At 39.5% G+C, this 22,638-nt stretch overlaps 1 protein-coding gene across 2 annotated transcripts in view; it reads right to left on the bottom strand.

Annotated features, from left to right (window-relative positions):
- The window catches only part of glra4a (glycine receptor, alpha 4a), a 46,108-nt gene extending 23,735 nt beyond the window's left edge, over positions 1-22,373 (bottom strand). For both annotated transcript variants that reach the window (XM_083915652.1, XM_083915653.1), the window contains exon 1: positions 22,060-22,373. In XM_083915652.1, the coding sequence (XP_083771778.1) occupies positions 22,060-22,127 (68 nt within the window). In that variant the 5' untranslated portion in view covers positions 22,128-22,373. The remainder of the gene's footprint in view (positions 1-22,059) is intronic.
- Between the last annotated feature and the right edge of the window lie 265 nt (positions 22,374-22,638).

The following is a 22,638-nucleotide window of genomic DNA, read 5'->3' as shown; positions in this document are numbered from 1 at the left end:
TCTCTTCAGCTATGACAAGGATTTTTTTCCACTGGTGTCTTCGTGTCCTTCATTACCACCAGATGGCTGTTTTCTTCCAGTTTTGCACCAGCTGCATGATAGAAACGTCATCAACATGCCCACTTCCTGGCTGTGAGTTCTCCCACATGGGCTCAATCAGAGTTTAGACTAAGCTGGCAGGGTAATGTCTGTTTAATGTCCAGTTCAACTGATTCGGACATTTGTGTTCTTACATCAGCTCCACCGTGTAACGTCCACATAAGTTCAGAGTTGCAGTGTTTGTGTAACGGGGCTATAGATATAGACCACTTCCTACAGTAGAAATTTTCTCACAGTCTCCCTAACTAGCAACCACATCTGAATGACCAGTGAGAAATTGATAACAATTTTGTAAGGATGAAAAAACCTACTTTTAACACCCATAGGGGCCAAAATGGATGGAGTCAGAATTTGAAACAAATACTGAAGTACTACATTACAACATTTTTGTTAATATTAAGCCAGAATTTAGTAGGACCGAGGTAAAAGGATGCAGATTAAGTATTCAGCACAGAGTTCTCCTTTGCAAGGCAGATTACTCAAAATTGATCCATGGTTTTATGATACCATGGGAGAAGCCTACCGGGCAAACATGCATATTCAATCTACAGTAGATAAAATATAAGATGGATGGATTTGAAATTAGTCCTGAATTTTTCAGGCAGTTCATTTTTGCATATGACCTCCATCTGTAGAGCAATATCTATCATTATGCAGGAAGAGGTTGACGAGATGAAGACTGTTAATGTACTGATTACAGTTAAAAAAGACAATCAGCTACATTCTGTTTAGCAGCTTTTGTTAAAGGATAAGGCTGCTGATGTTATACGTTTACTTTTGTCATTAAATCTCTTACATAAATGTTTAAAAAAAAGTCTCACAAATCTATATTACTTATGTTTCTGCAGTTTTTAGCACCTGTTACTCTAACACATTTGGTAGGGACAATTTCCAGATGCAGGACCAACCCGTGACGCTGATGAGAGCGACGGGCGAAAACATTGTTTCCACCAACAAAAGCCTTCAGAGCCTTTCTCTGGTGTTCTTTTAAATTTGCTAGATTGGACAACATGGATGAAATAGCAGCATCAATGTTGATGCCTGCTTCCTCGATGCGAGCCGCCATTGTTGTCTGAATCACAAACAGTCGCTTCTACGCTACGTCACATCTATTAAACCCAGCCCGGTGTTCCTGAATGGCCTGACCATTTTTGCGGACCCTAAAATCCCTCTGCAATGGAGCGATCCCAGATGGTTGAGCGGAGCTAGGTGGAATCAAGACGGAAGCAAGGCGGAAAGAAAAAGTAATCTTGCGATAGGTTACCAGCTAGGTGTGTGTGGAATTGATTAAAAAAATCACAGCAACCATTTTCATCGTAATTTGATAACATGTCACCCAGTGCAACGGTGTGGCTCATTCATGTGTTTTAAATAGATTCTGTACAACAATGGAGGTCTATGGTTCAGAGGAATACTATTTCAGGCTTTGGCTACTTATACAATACTTATTAGTAGGATCAATTTATTGTTGGCATTGGTCTTTTCATGGGTTCTGTTCTATATGTTCAGGGAAGTGAAAATAATAAGTGTAAACCTATATAACAGTGTTGCTTCATCAACCCTATCACTACATTTATACACCTCAGTATGTTCGTATCAAAGCATTAGGCAGGTTACAGAACAGAAGAACAAAGACTGGTGTAGTTATATAATTAAATAATATTATATTTTACTACTTCTATTAAGTTTACGCTTTATACTTAAATAATACATAGTAGTAGAGGACTCATTCCCATTAGATATTGTGATGTTTACTGTGCATGCATTAAATATCAATCCCATCTTTGAACTATTTATTTTCTCCTCTCCTTTTGTTTTCTAGTAAAGAATAATTAGTTCAACCATGAGCCAATGGTAGAATCTACTACTTGTTCAAGTATATTTAGCTGTCTCAATGCAAACCCCAGGGTTTAATGATTTAATCCATGCCAACGCAGAGTAAATCGTAACTCTGTGCCATTGCTCATGCGTTCTAATTTGTAATGCAATCTTTAATCTTGCGAGAGCGGGGCTTGACATCTCTTGAGTACCCAGCAGAAATGATGTTTCTAGGCTTGTGCCACAGTAATGACAAGGGCACAATGAGCTGCGGCTTGATGACAGATTTATGCTCATGATGGCTCGTTTCTACTACATTGAACTCCAACTGCCACCCCAGGCTTTTCCCATGCAGCCTTAACTAATCTCTGGCACTTTAATACATTCTTGTCTAGAGGCTTAAAATTCCTATTTGTGTGAAATATAATATCCTTCTCTTTGTAATTAAAATCTTCTATCTGGTGGGTTTCTGAGACTGTGTGATTAAAACAAAGAAAACGGTTCTACACTTTTTCCAACTCTAATTGCTACCTCTGCTGTCAAAATGCCACGACAGAATGAATTGTTCAGACCACACATTATCTAGCAAATGTTCTTTTTTGTGCTCATCTCAGAAAATATTCTTACATGTAAAATTTGGGGAATATGATAAACTGGATTTCGAGTTCTAGTAATAAACACATGCAGCAATGTCAGATCCATGGGCTCACTCTATGCCGTATGCTTACTTTAGATTCCAGGATTGTAGAAGTGTAATCTGAGAATTCAACTTAGATTTTGATCTGATATTGTCACTGCTGGGTGGTTTTTGTGCTTTTGGCCTTTTAGTTTCATAGCAGCTCAGTCCGTCGAACCCTTGTAAATGGAGCCCTCAGTGGAGCTCCTCCTTAGGGCCTCCAATGCACCTCCAGAACTTTCTGCTGATAAAAAATTTAATTTAGTATAGTTAATATATTGTCCATATTTTATTCCTATCGATAACTAAAAACACTTTTTTGACAATGATTAACACATTTTTGTTACGGAACTGAACATAACTAAAAAAAAAATTCATTCAGATATTTTCTTGCAATATTGCAAGTTTTCAATGTGGTATCTTGTTTTTTAACGTTTTTATTAATCTATTTGCTTTAAATAATTTGCATGAGTATTTTTCCAGGCTTGGTCAGTTCCTTTGATCTGGAAAAGGATGCAAGGAAGGCAGAATAGTGCCTTAGCCTCACAACAGGCAGTTATCCATTACAGTTTAACAAACCACTTGTTACAAAATTCTTTACCTCTGTCACTGGTTTCCTGATCAATTATAACATCGCACTGATCCGGTCTTAGTTGTTTGTCAAATCTCTTTCAACAAAATCTATCAGATAAAATTGTTGTCAGTCAGGAATGTGTCTAAATGTTGTGGTTGCCGTCCACCACAACTGTTGTTTTCTGTTCATGTTCACGCATAGACAGGTGGTCACCTACCAAAAACACAACGGGTGAGATTTGGGGTGCAGAGGATCCACGTCCTGAGTTCTATTCATCCCATAGAGTGAGCAAGCTGAGCTAAACCAATAATGAGTGTGGATTTACAATTGAAGAAATTATTGCATTTAAAGTAAGTTTGAAGGAGGAGTTACAATAGCCACGTACTTGCATCAGAGAGGAGTATGTCTTTTTTAGTCCCTTTGTCCCTGTGTTACACATAGTATCAAATGTATAGTCTTATCTTAAATCTACAGTCATCAGTGACATTTGGATCAATGGTGACTCAACCAATGCTGTTTAAATGACATAAAGCATTAGCATTAAACTTTGAAGGAGAAATACGTATTTAACTGCATATGGGGTGTTCAGCATTTACTTGTTGGTTCTCCCCAAAGCTAAATCAAACAAACAAATGGTTTCCAACAGTTGTAGTTTAAATGGCAATCTCTGTGATAAACCCGGGGAACTGACCTTTCCCCTTACGGGAGATGAATGTGGCATAGAGCGTTGTCAGACCTACCCATCTTCCAGATTTCTCTCCAAGCCTCTCTGTATTCAGGCCACCTTTTCATGTAGAAGATCTGATAAAGGCACGGATTGCCTCCTGTCAGTCTCTGTGAAACAGAGCCAGCAGGATTTCTGATAGAGAGAAGGGACCATACTGACAGCAAAAGATTGCTTTGATGTGTCTGCTTGCTTGAGGCTTGAGATGGACTGCAGCTTTATCCTAATACAGCAGTCAGCTCCTCACCACATAAGCTTTAGGTTTTTGCTTGTCATGTCGCTGGGCACTGTAAACACTAAAAAAAAGTTTTTTTCTTGGATCAAACATATAGTACAGCACATCTACATTCATGCAAATGGAACCAAGCCTCTTTCTCTCTCTCTCTCTCTAACGCACTTTCTTTAAGCCATCATGGCTGATAAATGACAATTTATGGTGCCATTATGGAACATGCTGTAAACTGAATGGCTGTGAGCACATGCAGGGGGTATACACACCCTGATCAAAGCAGGATATTTGTCTTTCCCATCTTCTTCATGTACTGTAGTCAAGTTAATGAAATGCAGCGATTAGAGAAGTAATATTGGGTTTTTCGATGCAACCAAACCAAATGGGAATGAAGAACATAATGAAGAACTATGCAGTATGTGCGTGTGCATTTTCAGTACATAGAAAGAGGCTTTCATCAGCTGTGTGTACCTCCACATGTTGGGGCTCTGCATCCCCCATCCCTCACATCCTCCTCCAGTTTTAAAGGCCACTGGGAAATCTCTCCAGCTGGATTCTTACAGAAGTTGTCAACAGTATGTGTACAGTGAACATGTATTTAGAAGCTGTAGATTGCTCGAATATGGTGATTAATGTCTTTCATTTGCTAAATGCACCTATATGAATATGGATAGAGGTGTCGCAGTATGTTTGTTTTCCTGTTTCCTGTAGATCATTTACAGCTTCCATAATCTTTTTCTTTTATTAGCCATTTGCTAACTGCTTTGAGCATTTTTTGCAATTGTGTTGCCTTCTATGTGAGGTATTAGCCCTTGGTTAGTCTTCAACAGTTCTGACTTTCCTCTGGCTACTTCCTTATAGTTATTAACTTCTAATGGTTGCTACTTATGGAGGAAATAGGGTTTGGTGGATTTCTCATCTTGCCCCAGGGACCATGGCACCATAGCAGTAACTGCATTAAGAGACATGAGAAAGCCAAGGGCCAAAGGGTGAGTAAGTGCATGCTTGGTCCCAGATACGGTCCACCTGTGCCTTAAACCAAAGAATAAAAGCTACTGGGGTTCTGCTGTCAATCTATGTAGTGAAGTGATGTTTCAGCCCAGGAGAGGTAAAGCAGACTGTCATACAAAAAATGGTTCCCACAAAAATAAACATTTCACTCACATTCGAAGCCAATGCACTCTACATGACCCATATTTTGGACATGACAGCGAGGATGAAGAAAGTTGTACTGTAGGCATAGCCACTGGCCTGTTTCGCTTGATCAAGCTGCTGGCTGGAACCAACAGCATCATGAAAAAGCCACCATGGAGCTGGGTCTACCAGGGATTTTCTGAATCAAGCCCGTAAGGGAAGCAGCCTAACAATGCTTTGTGAAATTCTAGTTTCTCATTTAACTCATGCTGCCAATGTAGAATTTTGCTATGTCTAAAGGTAGAAGTTGGATTATACTCTTTGGTGAGAACTGTCTGCACGGTGTGAGGACATTTGGGGTTTTGTGTAATCATTCTGGTACATCTTGCAGATATATAACCAAAAATTCCATAAGAATGAACTGTATTGTGAAAGTTTTAGAGGCAAACGTCAGTTTAGCCATTTACCTATGTTGATCACTTTAGCTTTATTCAAGATAATTATGAACTAATAATGCAACTGAAACACAAAATAGATTATTTACTGCCACTTTTGCAAATATATAATATAATATAGCAATTTATTCATATTTACTCATCATCTTTCTTTTGCACAACATAAATATATTTACAAACTTTAAGTCATTGTCAGGTATATTAGTGAGGAAAAAATATTAACAAGGAGGTATTTATTATGCATAGTTTACGTGTTTCTACCACAAGAACCTCATGCTGATTTTATCCTGCCTCCGAAAAATAACTGTTTTTAACCGTTAACTGTCGTGGGGAAAAAAAAATTTTGGCTCGATAATGTACGTATATTTACTTCTTTACAGCAGCTGGGGAAAAAAAAGGTTTCAGAAAATGTCAGGTTATGATGGCAAGCCCAAAGAAAGACAGTAAGAGTAAATCAGGGAAAGTGAAGGCCTATTCCATCGCTATTGTTTATCTGGAAACTGGAAATCACAGCTGAATCCATTGTGTAATATTAATATTCTTGAACACATTCACAAATTTTATGATGTGTTGAAGACTAATGTGAAGCAAACTTTTGGCGCAGCGTGACAACAACCAAAGTATATGAAAATGCGCGTGTAGACGTCCTACATCATAAAGCGTGTTTCCATTAGTGTAAAATGAGGCCGCTTGGAAAGTTTTAGGGCACGACCTCTCAAATGGCGGTTCACTCGCAGTGTTTCCATGACAAAAAAAGGCCCAAGAAGGATTTACGAGACTCTGGAGGTATCCGTATCACTCTGAATGGGTTTTGATCGCCGGTAATACAGCGGTGCGCTCTCCTTTTCAAAGTGACAAATACAGAATAGATTTAAGGTGTACTGTCTGATTCACAATGTCAACTTATGTACAAGTAACATGAAAGAAAACACTCCACCTTAAAAACTTGAGGCGCAGTTAAAGTGTTTGTTGACAGACACACCGTAAAGCAAGCGCGGTAACAGTCTAAGTGTGTACGTTTGTGTATAAATGGGAGTGAGAGAGAGGGAGCATGCAGCAAAAGGCCGCAGGTCAGAAACCAACCCGGCCGCTACAGCACTCATTTAACAAGCCTGTGCAAAGATGTGCATGCACAGATCCTTTTCTGCACTGCGTTCTATTACACCACTGGATAAAAGTGTCTACTCTACTTCGCCGTGTTGTTGTGGCGTCTGTACTACCACATGTCACATCCTGCTGAGAGCTACATCCAATCAGCAACCAGGCTTCTCTCAGGGGAGAAAAACTGCCCTGCTCTTTCACAGGGCCAACAAATGGCCGCTCCAAAGTCTGCTCCCACGGCTCACATGCAAATTAGGGGTGTTTCGGCAAAATAGACCCACCTCATTCCGGGTATTTGAGCCTAATGGAAACGTACCTATAGATCTAGAGATCATTCATGTCATTCAAGTGAGACTTGAGTTTCTCCTACATAGCATAGCCCTGAACAATCTGAACTTTTTAATGCAATTAAATTACACCAAAATCTGTTAATTATAATGTAGTCCTCATAGCCATCATTGATCCAAAATCCATTGAGAAAACAGCCTTTTTTTATAGGGCTGTGACAAATTGGTGGTATTTTAGGCCCTGGGAATGAGCACAACCTGGCAGATCGGTAACTCAATAGAGATAATATCAAATACAGTTTGAATGACCTTTTTCCAGAATTCTTTTTGTTTAGGGCAGTTCAAAGGCAGTGGAATAATGTGCCTTCTTCTAGGCCACATTCAACACATAAATCAGGATTATCATTATCATCAAAGCGATGTAGCAGGCCCTCTCTGCTAGATGGTTATGTATGTACGAACAATTGGCATTGTTCTCATGATGCAGTTATATTGAAATGTTATTGATCCGTTTATTGCAGTCAAATCATAGCAAAATCTGTACCTTAAGTAGCACTGGGATTGTGGGAAAATCGTGTTATGAACCCTGTATCGTGAATTGTATTGAATCGTGACTTCAGTGTTTCGTTACACCCATAATCTTTATTGTGTCAGGGATTACTAGTGGAATTAATGACGACAGCATAACCCGGTGTCATCAGCAGAGTCCTTGACACATTTATTGAGCGTGCCACCCATTTATTGAAAAGCAAACATCTCTTATCCCGAGAGAACCACAGGATTTGACACACTATTTCAGAAAACAATGTGGGTGTCTTGTGGGGACAAATGAAGGGGAGTCTCAGTGGTCAAGCACCAAAGTGAGAGAAATAATACATTCAGGACTCAAACAGTGTCTGTTCAACATGATAATGAGATGTCTCTAACCCTGTTATGGATGGTTGGGAAGCTCTGAGCTTAGTGTGTGGCCTGAGATAACCATGAACAAAGTATGGCCACGCATGACTAATAGTGTGTGTGTCACCAGCTACAAAAACACAACAAAATCGCGTCTATTGAACATCTAGGCAGGCATTAGTGTTGTGTCCTCCAAAGAGCCCTAATACAATATCAGAACACTTTTTACTCAATGTCAATGTGACTTCAAAAGTTTGACATCATTAAAACTAAGGCATTGAAATATTAGATTACCTTGAAATTACCATTTTAACAGTATGACCGAACAAGGACTGTTGCCTCTTTTTGGTCTGTACTGCAATAAGGGTCTCTTTCTTTCTTTTCATATATCATTGGATGTGGCAGTAAGAATATGTCCAAAATCAGCTGAACTTCACCAACTACTTAGGAGTTGCTTATCAAATACAGTTAAGTGGAACAAGTCAAAGATTTATGAGTGAAGCCTTTTATAGAAGGTGTGTTGGGTATCTCAATATTACCTCTACCATGCTATTTTCCTACTGTAGGGCAATTTAAATATATCATAATGATCCTGTTTTGACCTCACCACATCCAGGTATAGAGGAAATTCAAAAAAGGTGCCAATAAAATCCATCTCATTTACACATTTACCATTGCAATATAAAGTGCATCTGTGAGTCTGTTTTATTTTTTTTAAATTTTGATGCAGTAAATACTATGAATACTCTAGATTGACTCATGAACTAAAATGCAGAATTACACTTTAATACAACCCTTACTATTACTCCCTAGAGAGCTGCAAAATTGATATATATCACTATTAAACATTTAACGTCATTGTTAATTAATAAAACAATTGCTGATATAATGATTATTAGCCTGGCCTCACTATCATGAATCTGTCCTTTCATGGGAAGACAAATGCCTGGCAGTGCCATTGATTGAATCAAGAAAAGGGGGAAGAGTTAATTAAAGGCTCAGGATAGGATCTAATAGACCCAGATAAATATGGCTCTGATTACTTTCAGAGTCTCAAGCATTGTGTGCAACCCCTGCTTTACCGGTAATATGTGTAGTACTGTATTCCAATTCATTCATTGAATTCAAAAAGGTGCTAAACACTTGTGTATGTTTTTACCCCAGACATTCACTCATGTGTTGCTGGCTACTAAGTGCAATCTACAGCACTTGCAATAGAAAAGCAAAGTGGCAGGAACTCAAAATCTTATTTTTTACAATGAAATTTTAAGGTTTATCGCAAATAACCCCACATACTTCATGTCAGCAATATGTGCTGTAAATTAAAAAGCTCACTAGGTTTACTAAACTGGTTTAACAGCTCCATGTTCAATGAATTGCATAGTAAATGGCTTCTGTCCAAAGTGAGGCTTAATTTCTATTTCCCACTGGCCAAAAAACCCACTGACACCCACTAACATCTGGATCTCGGCTTTAGTGGCAAAGGTTGTAAGCGATATTTGTGTCAAGTCACAAATAACTCTGCAGTAGTCATAGGTATTTATTGGCTCCAGCTCCAATTGTCAGTCATGGTAACATTTTTGGTGCAATGTCGGTAACCTCTGTGACCATCTCCGTACAAGCAGCACTTCAATACTAGCCGAGTTTGAAAAAGTGACTGAACAAGAAGCAAACATTAAAAAAAAGTAGTAATCACTGTGCCTCCATGCTGCTTTCTAGTGTTTACTAACCCTGTTTTTCAGCGTGTTTGAAACTTCAAAGGTAACACACCAGAAGAAAACAGAAAGGCACACTCATCTCCTGGCAATGGAAGGAAGAATGGCCTATTTTTTGCATTTAAACAACCTGCATATAGATGCTAATTTACGTGGAAAAAAGGGGGTATACAGTATGAGACTGTGAGGAGCGGGCATGTCAAATCTTTTACGCCTAAAAAGGTTTATTCTACAGCAGTGCTACTGGTTGTTAACTGCAGACAGCAATTATTATGAGAAAACATCCTTGGTAGACTTATTGTCAAAGCTGCATAATTTCAGAAAAATTCTCTCTATGAAGCTGTGCACCAATCCAACCCAAAATATCCCTGGGCTTTGCAACAACAACTTCCGGAGCTCTGACTGTTTTGTTCTCTTCTGAAGAAAATCTTGGTTCAGCTACTGTCTGGGTTTTTCTTGTTCTTTTTTAAACTTAAGCACACTATACTATCATTAATAAAGCACGTCACCTGTCAAGGACAACTAGTTATCTCACTAATGTGGGGAGAAAAGTCTGCCAGTGATCCAGAGGTCAGAGCACAGGGGATTTGTAGATGTACACAGTGATCTGTGGTGTTCTACCCTTGAAGCAGCTTTGCACTGTGTATGAAGAACAGTCACACGCAGGCCACTTATGGCAAACGGCCCACTTATATCACAAAGTGTCAGATAATGGACACCTACAGTACGTCAAATCATCAATAGAGAGCTATTTCTACGGAAACTGACTATTGGATACCATACTGGATATCTTGCTGTTACAGCAGAGAGTTAGTTAAACATTCAGTTGCATATCAGTACCCACTTTGCCTCATACACAAAGCAACCCATGGCTATCAATGCATCTTTTTCCTTACTAGTGATGGTGTAACTGTCAGAATTGGGCATCTAATTTGGTTCTTCCTGTAGTGTGAGAGTTATTTGCCCTATCTTAAAAAACTAATTCATTCAGTGTGTAGAGGAATTACACAGGCTTCTGCTTTGTATCCTAACATGGACCACTCTCATTTCATGCTCCTGGAGAGGAGAGACCCCTATTGTGTTATCTTACCAACACAGCTGTAATCCCACCTCAACAACCCTCTCCACCACCTTTACCATCCGACAAATTCTGCTTCACTGGTCATGTGTGACCTCCGCAGGAGAAAAATGGAGGAAGAGGAGCAATTTGTTTGTTTTGGCTTTTATTTTCACTGCAGTTAGGCCTGTTTACTTATGAGTGACCTGGGTGTTACTATGTGCCATCTCAAAGAAGTTGCAGTGTGTACATGAGCCACACAGAGGCCTTCTTAATCAGTGAGATGTTACATTAGTCATAGTCAGTCATAGGAAAGCTCTTCAGTGACTTTAAGCGCATTCCATTTTTTTCTGTGATGATATGTTATTTCCCCCAGCTCACTTGGACAGAGTCTGGTAAAGTTCGGCTGCTAGCACATGTAGAACTTTTACATACTGCTGGTATTATTACATGTGCAACATGCACTATATGAATTAAATAATTAGACTTTGTGTTTTATGTGAATTGGTCATTTAAAAAAATGGTACAATTCACAGCTGAAACAATGTGTCTCCGCTACATGTGGCCTTAAAGTCCCAGTCTGCAACATTTGGTTGATCATAGTCACTGAAGCCCACACTATGCGCCGATAGAACAACATAAATCATCCGGTATTAGAAAAAAAATGTGCCTCTACGTGCACATAGAGCCTGTAATTTGTTTTGCGAGCCATCGTGTCCACTCATTGCAGTTCAGTTTGTGCATACGGCACAGATCCCCTCTGTCCCCACTCGTGCATGTTACAATATCACAGGCACAACGCCTCAAGCTAGGCATCAGCTAAGTGACGTTAGCAGTTGCTATCTATGAGTGAGTTAGCCAGCTTCCCTCCATGTAGCGTGTACTCCATGCCGTTTATTGATGAGAGAAGACACAGGCGCGTTCACAGGAATCTGGATTGACGAGCACTTGATTGGAGGCCGCGGAGGAGCTCTGTGATAGTGGGGGAGGGGCGTGAGATTTGTAAACATTCAAAATTTGACTGTGTCAGCTCAATCTGCCAAACTTGCCGACTGCAGCTTTAAAGCAGTTAAAAAAAAAAACAATTCCTTGGAAATGTAATGTCCAAATTCACTTTGTTTGAATTCAGGGAGACATATGACAGAGGGTGTTAAATAGTTAATTCATTTCTATTTATTACAAAATCAGCCAATATGACCAACATTAAATCAGGTTAATTTGAGCTGTATATTTTAATTTGAGATCATGAAGTGGAGTATGCTCTACTGCTGTTAGCTTTAGCCTGCAGTATTTGGCTGATAAATTACAGGCCTCTATAATTACTGATTTATTGCAGCATGGCCTTTCTTAATGGTTAAGTTTTTATTCAATTACACCGCGGAGCTTCTGTCTGATTCCACTGCCCATTGTTTCTTTTTGTCCAACCATACATTATGAGGTATGTCTTTTGTAGGACTGACTTCCCCTAGTCCCTGAGAGTTGAGCTTAATCATCATATACTCTACGGTCAGACATAATGACTTGATGGACGGTTTCAGATGGGCCCCCACTTCATGTTTCTAATTGCAGAGAACATGATGACCCACAGCACTGAACCTCAGAGCCAAAGTGCTGCTCTAGTCAATAAGTGACCATTTTAATCTGAAGGAGAGTGGAGAGGTCCACTTAATTGCATTACTTTACCACTGTGTCACATATTGTGTTGCCTAGCTATTGACTCACACAGTATGCTGTGTTGCTTTTATTTGTGCACAGAGTGAAAGATATTAAAACGAAGAAGCACGTGTTTGTACACACATCTATGGTTTTATAACTTCAGTGATGCCACATCCACAGTGCACAGTGGCTATCTGCCTGGCCTTTCTCTTGTCACCAGAGCAATTCAATTATTTTTACTATACAGTACCTGCTCTGACTACAATAAGTGCTGAAAGGCCTTTTTTGCAAAGAGTCAGCTTGACTGTAGTTTGTAACAGGTAACAAGCTTGCAGTGTTAATAAAAAAGCTGTAGTATGGAACTTTCCTCATAGGTACACAAATATGCACGTACATTTAGCTGAACGCTTGTCAAATCCAAAGCCTATGCATTGAAGACTGATCAAACAGTATTTGCTGTGTTTGATGAATTAACAATGCTCAATGAGGAGCAGAAATTTATACCGAAACATTTGAATGTTCAGAGTAGACTTGGGCAGTATCATGGTATTAAAGCTGTGGTCTATTATTTGGAATATTGGTAGTTATTAACATAGTTTATACAGCGATTATGGTCCTATAGTCCAATCTACCAGATATGAATAGTAAATAGAACAAAAAAAATGCAGCCGTAGGCCTGCATAGAAATTGAACAATGGGAGCCCTCTTTCCGATCTTGGAACACTGAGGGGAGGGGTTTGGTGGTGGTGGTGTGTGTGCGTGTGTGTGTGTGTGTGTGTGTGTGTGTGTGGGGGGGGGGGGGGGGGGTTGTTCAAATCTTGCAAGCCTGGCAGGCCAAAGCTGACTATGTGGGACTTTTCTTTTTAATTAAAGATATTTTTTAACTAAAAATACAAGTAGAAAACTCTTGCATATGTGCATAGGTTGTGTGCATATTGTTAAGCTGGGCATGCACTGTACAATTTTGGAAATGTTTAATTCCAACTCATACTGTACAAGTAAATCGTCTGTAATGTAAACCCAAAGCTCATGATTAATGTGCTCACACTGTACGGCCGGATCATCAAGCCATGACCTGCTCAAACTGTACATGTAAAGTAAAAGAGGCCCCTGCCTGCTGACACCTTTGACACCATGTAACAGGATACATTACTGTACCGCAAAGATCTAACACACAGGAGACACCAGTGCAGGCTTTTAGAAACTTAAGAAATAAGTTGAAACCACTCCTATATCTTCTGCACATCATCCCCCACACACAAGTTCCTTATACTGTGCATGTATACTATCACTACTCATAATACTTAATAAGAAGTGAGGCCATACACCGTTGTTTATCAGTAATGTTTTCTCCTGTGACATCTACTATTTTTGATCAAATTTTACATCCACATGACATGTTGTGTTGCCATGGTACTTTTCAGAGGCTCTGTTTGCCAGGTGCAGCACTTTCTGCTGAGATGCTGAGGCATTCACTACATGCTATTGTGGTAAGCTGAACTGGTTTTACAATAGATGCACTGCACAGAGTATTTGTTTAGTTTCAGCTTGAAAAGATCCCAAACTTTGGACACTTTCTGTCATTTTCTTTGGCCCGTCTCTTCTCTTCACCCCTCTTTCTATTCTCTTTCTCTTCCTCCACTTTGTAATCCTCGCCATCCCGCCTTCTTCGCAGCATGTGTCCACCATGGTTGTGGTGTTCAGAGTAAGCCTGTTAATCATCTGTGCAGTAACACAGCATGTGGTATATATAGCTACATGAAAGTCATTAATTAAACAAACCTTCCAGAGTCAGGGGTGATTATTTGTGGATGGTCCCTATGAGTGATCGTTTAAAATAATACATATATAGTCAATTAATCCATTATTAACATGAAAATATTGATTTACAGTTAGTTTAATTTGATGAATTTTTGACACAGCGCAATGTCTCTATCCCCAGATTATTTGGTAATATTGGATTAAACCTACCTAGAGTTTACAGGCTGGAATAATTTGTGGCCATGAGATGATAAATTTAACTCTGTTTTCTTTCACCTTTGGCATAACTTTTTCTCCTGCATATGTGTGAAGTGAGTGATGTGTAGCACAGAAACACATTTGATTTCAACCTCTGTGAAGAAATGCCTGAACAATTTTGGTGGCTCCCTGCATGACCAACGGACAATGTTGCATTTTAATGCTCTTCCAGCTTAGCATTAGCTGGCTACATATCTGTGGGGATTAAAAGTTTACCCTGAGCTGATGCCCATCAGTTACACTTCATGATGCATTTATTATTCAGTGGCTCGGGGTATTGATTTCAACTGGCAGCTGAGGCATGTCATAAACGCATGGTGTAGTGTTGGCAAGAAACAGGGAGGAAGAGAGACCCATTTTTCTTCCATGATGAAAACTAACATTATTGTGAGATGTCTATAACCATAGCTTTTAAATCCATGGTGTGAGAAAAGATGTTTAGCATATTTTAGTAGATATACACCCTTAGGACAAACTGTTTTTATCCTCCAGCATCAGGATCTCAGTAAAAATATCTGTTTTAAGATGTGACAAAGGAGCTAGATATGCACATTTCATATAACAGAAACAGGGAAAGGTCATATGTGGTTTGATTGAAATAGGCAGCAAACCATCAGTCACATCTCTCAGCCCAAGGTGTCAGCCTAACACTGAAGGCGCTTGCTGACTGCTGAGACCATCAGTAGGCTGTCACCACCACCACCACATATCCAAACACAAATCTAATGTCCACTGAAGCAATGGGCAGATCTGTGGCACAGAGCTCTCTTGTCAGGGATTTAAGATATGACTGTGTGGCCAAGTATGTGTGCTCAATAACTACCCTTTTTCATTAAAAGTTGCTCATGACAAATATTTCTAATCAGGATGGAGGTTAGTTCTGCTCAAAGCCAGTGTTTCAGTGATTTTAACTGTGAAAATGAAACCCGTTGTAGAAAAACAAATTCAGACATTCCTCTGAGAATGAGTAGAATAAATAATGACTTGTTTGAAGATTTTTCTTTTTTGACAAGCTATAATTAAATCTTCACCAAACCCTCAGCGGAATTTAAAGATTACTAGTACAAAAATATGAACTTGATGGTCCTTTGATGAATTTTCTTTAGTCTTCATATTTCATAGATAAGTGTACCACTACTGTTCATGGTAGCTCTGGATGTGGAGAGCAAACCGTCTGTTGGACTCTTGTCTCCAGCTTGGCTCTCATTTTTTAGTCATTAACTCACATAAACATCCCATCTGTTCTCTTTTCACACTTCCATTTTGTCAGCACTCCTCACTGCTTTAGTCTGTGTGTTAGCCAAGTGAGTGGGGATTTCCTGTTTTTTTGTTTTTAAAAAATAAGAGACCCTCAAAAGTGTTTGTGACACTCTTACTCTAGATGAAACATTTGGTTGATACTTTCTCACACTGCTGTGTTAGTACAAATTACCCAGCATGTGCATTTAAAGTGTGATGCTTTTTTTTGCATGTGTTTGTTTTTTAATTATCCTTTTTTTTTTTTTTAATCTTATTTAGCTACAGCTACATGCGACATGAATTTCTTCAAATGCAATAATTTCAATTCAAACTGGTATGTAAAAGTTTCCCTCTTCCTTATCAAATTAGGGTGGGAATGGCTTTTTCTCACCCACACAGTTTTCACATGCACAGTTTCATTTCATTGTTGGTTGTTCTTCTTCCCTCTACTGTTTGCTACTCTTCAGAAATTAGGCTACTTTTCTGTTGCAGACATTTCCATACCAGCTGGAACTAGCATCAGAATTAAATTAATTAAAAGCTATCAAAGAAAGATTGTGTTTTCGCCCAACAACTGAGCTTTTGAAGTTTGGATGGGCTAAATCGTGTTTACCTCTTTCCAGTGTTTCCTTAGAGAAATACCTTTTTATCTGCTGTTAAGTAGGTTTTATTAGAACGGGCCTCAAAGAAAACATTTGGATGAAAGTCATTTGATTGGGAGGTTTTAAGCACAAATTGACTTGGTGAAAGTTTTTTTTTTACTTACTGCTTCTTGACCTCTCTTCCAAAGAAACCCATTTTCACTTTACATTTAAAAAGTTTGTGATGCAACAGCAGCTTAATTCTATGTTCATGCTACGAATGATAAAGTGAGGGGTTAAAGTTTGTTATCAATGGAAGCTGGTGTCATGAAACTACACCCCTCGCCTGACACTTCACTGCGTGACATGCTACACATCAAAGTTGAGCTGGCCTCAACTTTCAAAGGTGACTCGGCGACAATGTGGCCATGCTTGGCTATTTTGAGCTGTTGTCAGTCGTAGAGTGAATACATCATAAATCCTTGATCAACAACTTTAAGGCCCAGTCACACCACAGCAAACTTCATCTTCCAAAAGCTTGGTGACATAGAGATGATTCCAAGGGCTAGTTAACTGTGGCTGGTGGGCTAACTGCTAAGATGCTAGCCAGCTAGGAACATGCCAGTGCTAGTTATTCCCGATGGCTCTATTAACTTCTAATAGTACTACTACTACTTGGCATTTTGTTCACTGAATTGTACATCATTTCATTCAATAAAGAGTTTATTTAAGGAGTACAGAGCTTGCTAACTGTCGGTCAGCTGTCATTTGCACCCTCAACCCTCACAACTGTCTGCACAACATCCCTCTTTTGTGGTTTATATCAACTAATGTTGTTGTTCTAGTTTAGTAGTTTAGTTTTTGTTTACATTGAATGAATTAATGAATGAATGAATGAATGCTTTATTTCAAACATGAAAAAAATAAATTACACTTGAAGCATGAGTCATTAAAACCCTTTGTATGTTTGAAAAGGAGCAGGAAGAAGCATTAGCTTATTAATTCCTACCCATTCTCACATTACACAGCTTAGTTTGACACTCGATTCTGATTCATCAGTATTGGCATTCTACGGTCTGACCATTGCTATGGTTGCAGTTCTAATCTGAAGTACAACGTTTGTCAATCTTCACAAAAGAAGTTAGTTAAATTTAACATTGGCTGTGACAAAAAAAAACAACAACAAAAAAAGTTAGCTTTACGTTTTTAAATCATTATTTTGTGTCATATAATTGATCTGCATCAACCTGTCAGGGTTCCAAGGTTTACTTCACCCCTGTATGTGAATCCACTGAGTAAAGGGATTACTGGAATTAATTTATTTCAATGAAAAATGTTTTAAAGTTGCATCAATAAAGCGACTCTGTACTTGAACAACTGGTTGTTACTGAGAAGTTATTTTTAGTAAGTATCATGTACCAACGTATGCACTTCATACTGTAAGCTTTTGATGAAAAATGTTCTGCCACTGCATGTATCCCACTAAACCTGTTCAGGAAAAAAAGTGAACTTTGTTCAAGGAGAGTTATCCTGAGGGAGTTATTTGATACAAAATGTTATCATCCATTACTCTTCACATTGACCAGACCCAGTCCCAAGCCTTCTAGCTCTCCCTGCACTTAACTCTCCCCTGTGCAGTATTTGAAAAAGCTCAAACTGTGCAACCAAATACCTGTTATGTTATAAGAACCCACTGATACGCCTGACAGCAACTGATATGGGTATGAATGGACTCATCCTCGTCATTGATTTGTACAAACTTTCATAGAAAAGAAAACATTAAAAGTTGCTTTGCTTCCCTACTACAAGAAGACACTGTTCACCACAGTTTACAGTAAACAGGGACTTGAAACTTAAAATAATGAGCTTTCAGCCATAAACACAGATTTGTGACATTTGTGAAAACTGAGAGTCTAGATGTCTGTTCTTGACATTTTAAAGATGATTGTTCATACAGCAAAGAAAAATCGAGTTATTAAACAAAATTGCAGTAACACAAGAAGTACCTCAGTGGCATATACATCATCTTAATTGGGCATCCATTGGGATACAAGAAACAAAATGAACACAAATCTCAACTACTTTTTTAAGTGTTCAAACTTTTAGGTCGGATGTTTTTCTGTAAGCCCAGTGACAACACATTAAAACAATTCCATATATCTAAAACCAACTATGAGAAACCGAACATGACTAAGCAATAAAGTCTCTTCTCTAAACTAGAAAATATGCCTTACTGGATTAGAGCATTTTTGCTAATGTTCATCTCCAAAAAAGTCAGTCATATAATTTGTTTTTTTATTCTGCAACTGACCCACTTTCTAAAGACGTGTTGACTTCAAGTAAAGCCATTAGCTACTTGAATTAATTTGTCAAAGTGAAGAGGGAAACATAGTAGACTCTCCCCAAAACTACACACACACACACACACACACACTATCAAGTAGCCGCCTAATAACCAGGCTTATGAGGACCCAGCTTCATCGAACGATAAGACCTTTTCCAGTTCCATTTCCAGTTCTGACTCATACTCTCTCACAGGCTGGAGGCAAGGACATCAGGGATCCTTGGTATGATTCTCTGCCCTTCACTTCAATGCAATTCACTAAGCTTCACTCTCAATTTTCCAATACACACATCAGATGACCGAGGGCGTGGATAAATTTGCACATTTTGTGTGTCTGCTGTTGTACTGGTGAAGTCAGCATGTGTGATCATTTTGAGTTAAATCTATGTATATTTCTTCGGATAACGGTGTACCAGAAACAAGATAGAACATGTACAAATCCAAACTGCTGTTTAAGACTCTACTGTGAACAGATGCAAGTGACAATACTTGAGTTCTGCGTGTTAATGACACTCCACACCAGACGGAGGAGCTTGCAAATCAGAGTTAACTATAAGATACGTCAAGTGTTTATAGTGCCCAACTGAGTGCTCGCAAAAAAAAAAAAAATGGATAATGATGAGAAAAAACTGGACTTCTGCACCTCCTCTTGGTTCTGTTTTCAGGATTTAGATAATCTAGCCTGCGACGGGAGCCAATCATAGGTAATTTCAAAGAGATGGCATTCCTATTGGCTGTTCTACAAATGCAGATGCACTCATGCACATGCCTTCAGATAATAAATGCCTGATAAGATGGCGTAAAATCCTGCAGAAAAGTTCCTATTCCAGCATTGGCAACAACTGCCTACACTGCAAAGCAACCTAAAAAAAGGAAGGCAAACATTTCAAAGGAGAGTGATGTCAGTATTGATTAATTTCTCCACAATTTCGAATCACAGTCCAACTGGAACATGTCTTGTTGTGTAGTGTTTGGTGTTGAAGCCTTGACTGGTGAGTTGTTATTCAGTAGAAAATCCCACTACTGTATATACTCTACTGCGGTCAGTCTCCTCTAATGGCAGTGGTACAGAGACAGCAAGAGAAGAGCAGCAGAGCGGAGACCAGGAAATACTGACCAATCAGAGGGTCTCAGACAGAGGGGGGAATACAGGTGCAGCAGCCATGGGCAGTTTGAGAAATATAAAAGCATGTAAATTTTAATTTTTAATAAAAAAAGAGATTTGATTGGTGATTGATTTCTTTAATGTAAGGTATCAAAATACAATTGTATAGTATAAATGTAATTAAACCATATCTAATCAGCATAGAACCTACTGCTATTTAGCCATAACTTTAGCCTCAAACTAATTCATCTAGGAAAACAAAGATAACTGCAATGTAAACACCAAAAATAAACCAGAAACTTGCAGCCTAACAACATGCATGAGAAAGGCAGCCAATCAGGAGCAAAATCTTATCAACTGAAGGTGAACTGGGGAAAAATGAACAAAAAAGAAACTGACTAACAAGCTTGTGCACACTGCAAGGAAGGCCAAAGCAACACCTCAATTTGTTCATAAAACAACACTTTCACTGTACCAAATGCTCTCATTTAAATGTATTTTGTATTATATTTCTCCCTCTTATAAGTCCCTTAACAAAACTTGCTGAGAAAACCTGCAGGCAACTAAATTGAGTGGCAGATTAGGTTCAGGAAAACAGATTCTAGATTCTACCTGAACAGACCTGAAGTGTTGAAACAATAAAAGAAACAACAAAAGTCACACACGGTTCTTCTAACACTCTTCCATCTCTCCATCCTCACTTTGATATGAACTTTATTTATTACACCTTTCTCCTTTCCTCCTTTCCGCGTGTCGACTACCACCCAGTCTGAAACCCTGCCAATTGCACCAATCCAGCTTGTGCACTGTTTTACAATGACAATCTTTTTTCACACACTTCTTGTCTCTCACACCCACAGCCCCCCTTCTCTTCATCTCATCTCCTCTTTCCTATCTGAACCATTTCTCTCCATCTCGCCCGCCACTTTACTAATCTCCACGCCGCCTCCAGCTAAATGAATCTCTCTCTATTTCTTGTTCACATTTCTCTCCATCCCAGATTGCTCATTCCCATTTTTACCCTCCATCTCTCCTACCTCCTCTCCGCACCTTCATCATATTCTGCCTGTCTTTTACCCCTGCCCTCCTCTTCCTCCTTTGATCCCCCAACCCCCAATGTGACGAGCCATGAGGCCGGTAGGACAGCATATAATGTCTTGGAGGAGGTGCTGTCAGTTGACTGCTCTCCAGGCTAAGAGCTGCTCTCCTCGCTCCTGGGTTCACAGAGTCACGGCTCTGTTCTGCTGCAGGATTATGCAGATCCTAATTCCCTTTCGCTCACACCTGAGGTTGGCAGGGCATGAAATAAGGAAAGTGTTCATTGCAAATAAAAGTTTTTGCCACCAAGAAGGATATAGCGGGGGAGGACGTCGGGGTGGAAGGAGGAAGGAAGAGACAAGATGGAGCTTGGTTGCTGGTGGATGCTTTGAGTAAGTGAGGAGAGAGAGACGAGAGAGGGGGTTGGACAAAATGAGAATAAAGAGGGAGAGACAGAGAGGTGGTGTGTTTTTGTTTTTTGTCCCCAGACACACTGAACACACACTGACTGGAGTTTGCCCCATTTTTCTTATACAAATCAATCAACTCCGCACATGTGCCAAACACTTTTTTCGCTGTTGAAAACACCATGGAGACCATTCTCAGTATGCATGCACAATAAATGGGATGTTTCCTAATGAGCACTTAACTCACATGTTGGTAAATTGTTAATCAACCCATGGATATTATGTCGTGGATTGGGGTTTTAACGTTACCCTTTAACCTACCCCCAAAAAAACAATTAGTCATGCAATACAAGCGTGAATTCCACAGGTAGTTCGCGACCGGGACAGGATTTCACTGAGCACTAAGACAACACGGTTTGTTATTTAATGCCGAAAAACGTTTGCATGAAGGCGTAATACTAAATTCGCATGTGCTGCCAGTTTGCAAACTGCGACCATGGTATCAGCTGTGATTTATTTTTGAGTTGGTGACGGAAGACACCGGTTTGCTCTGTGCGTAAAATGCTGGATTTGTTTTTCTTATTTTTTTGCCCACGTCCGCTCATGTACCTCTTTTTAACAGGCATTTTTTTGCCGTTTAATCACCTTTTATTAATCTGCAGTTACTTGAGGGAGGATTAAAAGCCATTCCTCCGCCTCAACAATTAAAAAACAACAACAAACAACGGATGATTAACTGGAGAGCTGCATACAAATGAAGTCAAAAAGTCTATCAAATGACAGTTTACGTGAACAGCAGGTACCGTCACCTCCGATGGTCTAAAAGTTAATGTTGGCAGCTGATAAGAAGCAAAATAACTCGCAAACATAGAGAGAGAGAATGATGTGTGTTGGTGCGCCTCACCTGATAAAGCCTCCTTGGAAAAAGCAGAAAGACAAGACATACAGAATCCGAATAACCTGTGGGAGCATTCTCTGCTTTAAAATCTCTCCTCAGTCCCGTTGAATAACTTGCAAAAATTTAATTTCGGAAATCAGCAAATCCACTGAGCAGCTTGTCAGACTGGGCTGAAGGAGTAAGGCATCGTCTCTCTCTCTCTCGCACTGATCCAAGCTTGTCTTTGGGGAAACTTCTCCCCCACCCACCAAGTCCACATCCACACAGCACAGCAGGCTCTCTGCTTCAGGCGGCTGGACAGCACTGGTCAGTCAGTCAGTGTGTCGGTGCTTGTGTTGAAAGGGAGTGTCGGATTGCGTGTCAGTGAGGGTATGTGTGTGTGTTTTGAGAGTGTGGTTTCGCCTGCTTTTTTTCTTGTGTATTTCCCCTCCTCGCTCCAACAAATTTAAAAATAAAACGGGGTGAAGAATTAAAGGAACGGTAGCTTTGTTTTGATGGCTGCCTCGTGTTTGGCTTAATTAGGCTTAATTAGGTTGGATGGAGTGGTGGATGTGAGGATGAACAAAATAACAGTGTTGAGTACAT

This window comes from Echiichthys vipera (assembly GCF_963691815.1).
Source record: "Echiichthys vipera genome assembly, chromosome: 6".
Classification (NCBI taxonomy): domain Eukaryota; kingdom Metazoa; phylum Chordata; class Actinopteri; order Perciformes; family Trachinidae; genus Echiichthys; species Echiichthys vipera.
This window is presented reverse-complemented; position numbering and strand designations above follow the sequence as displayed.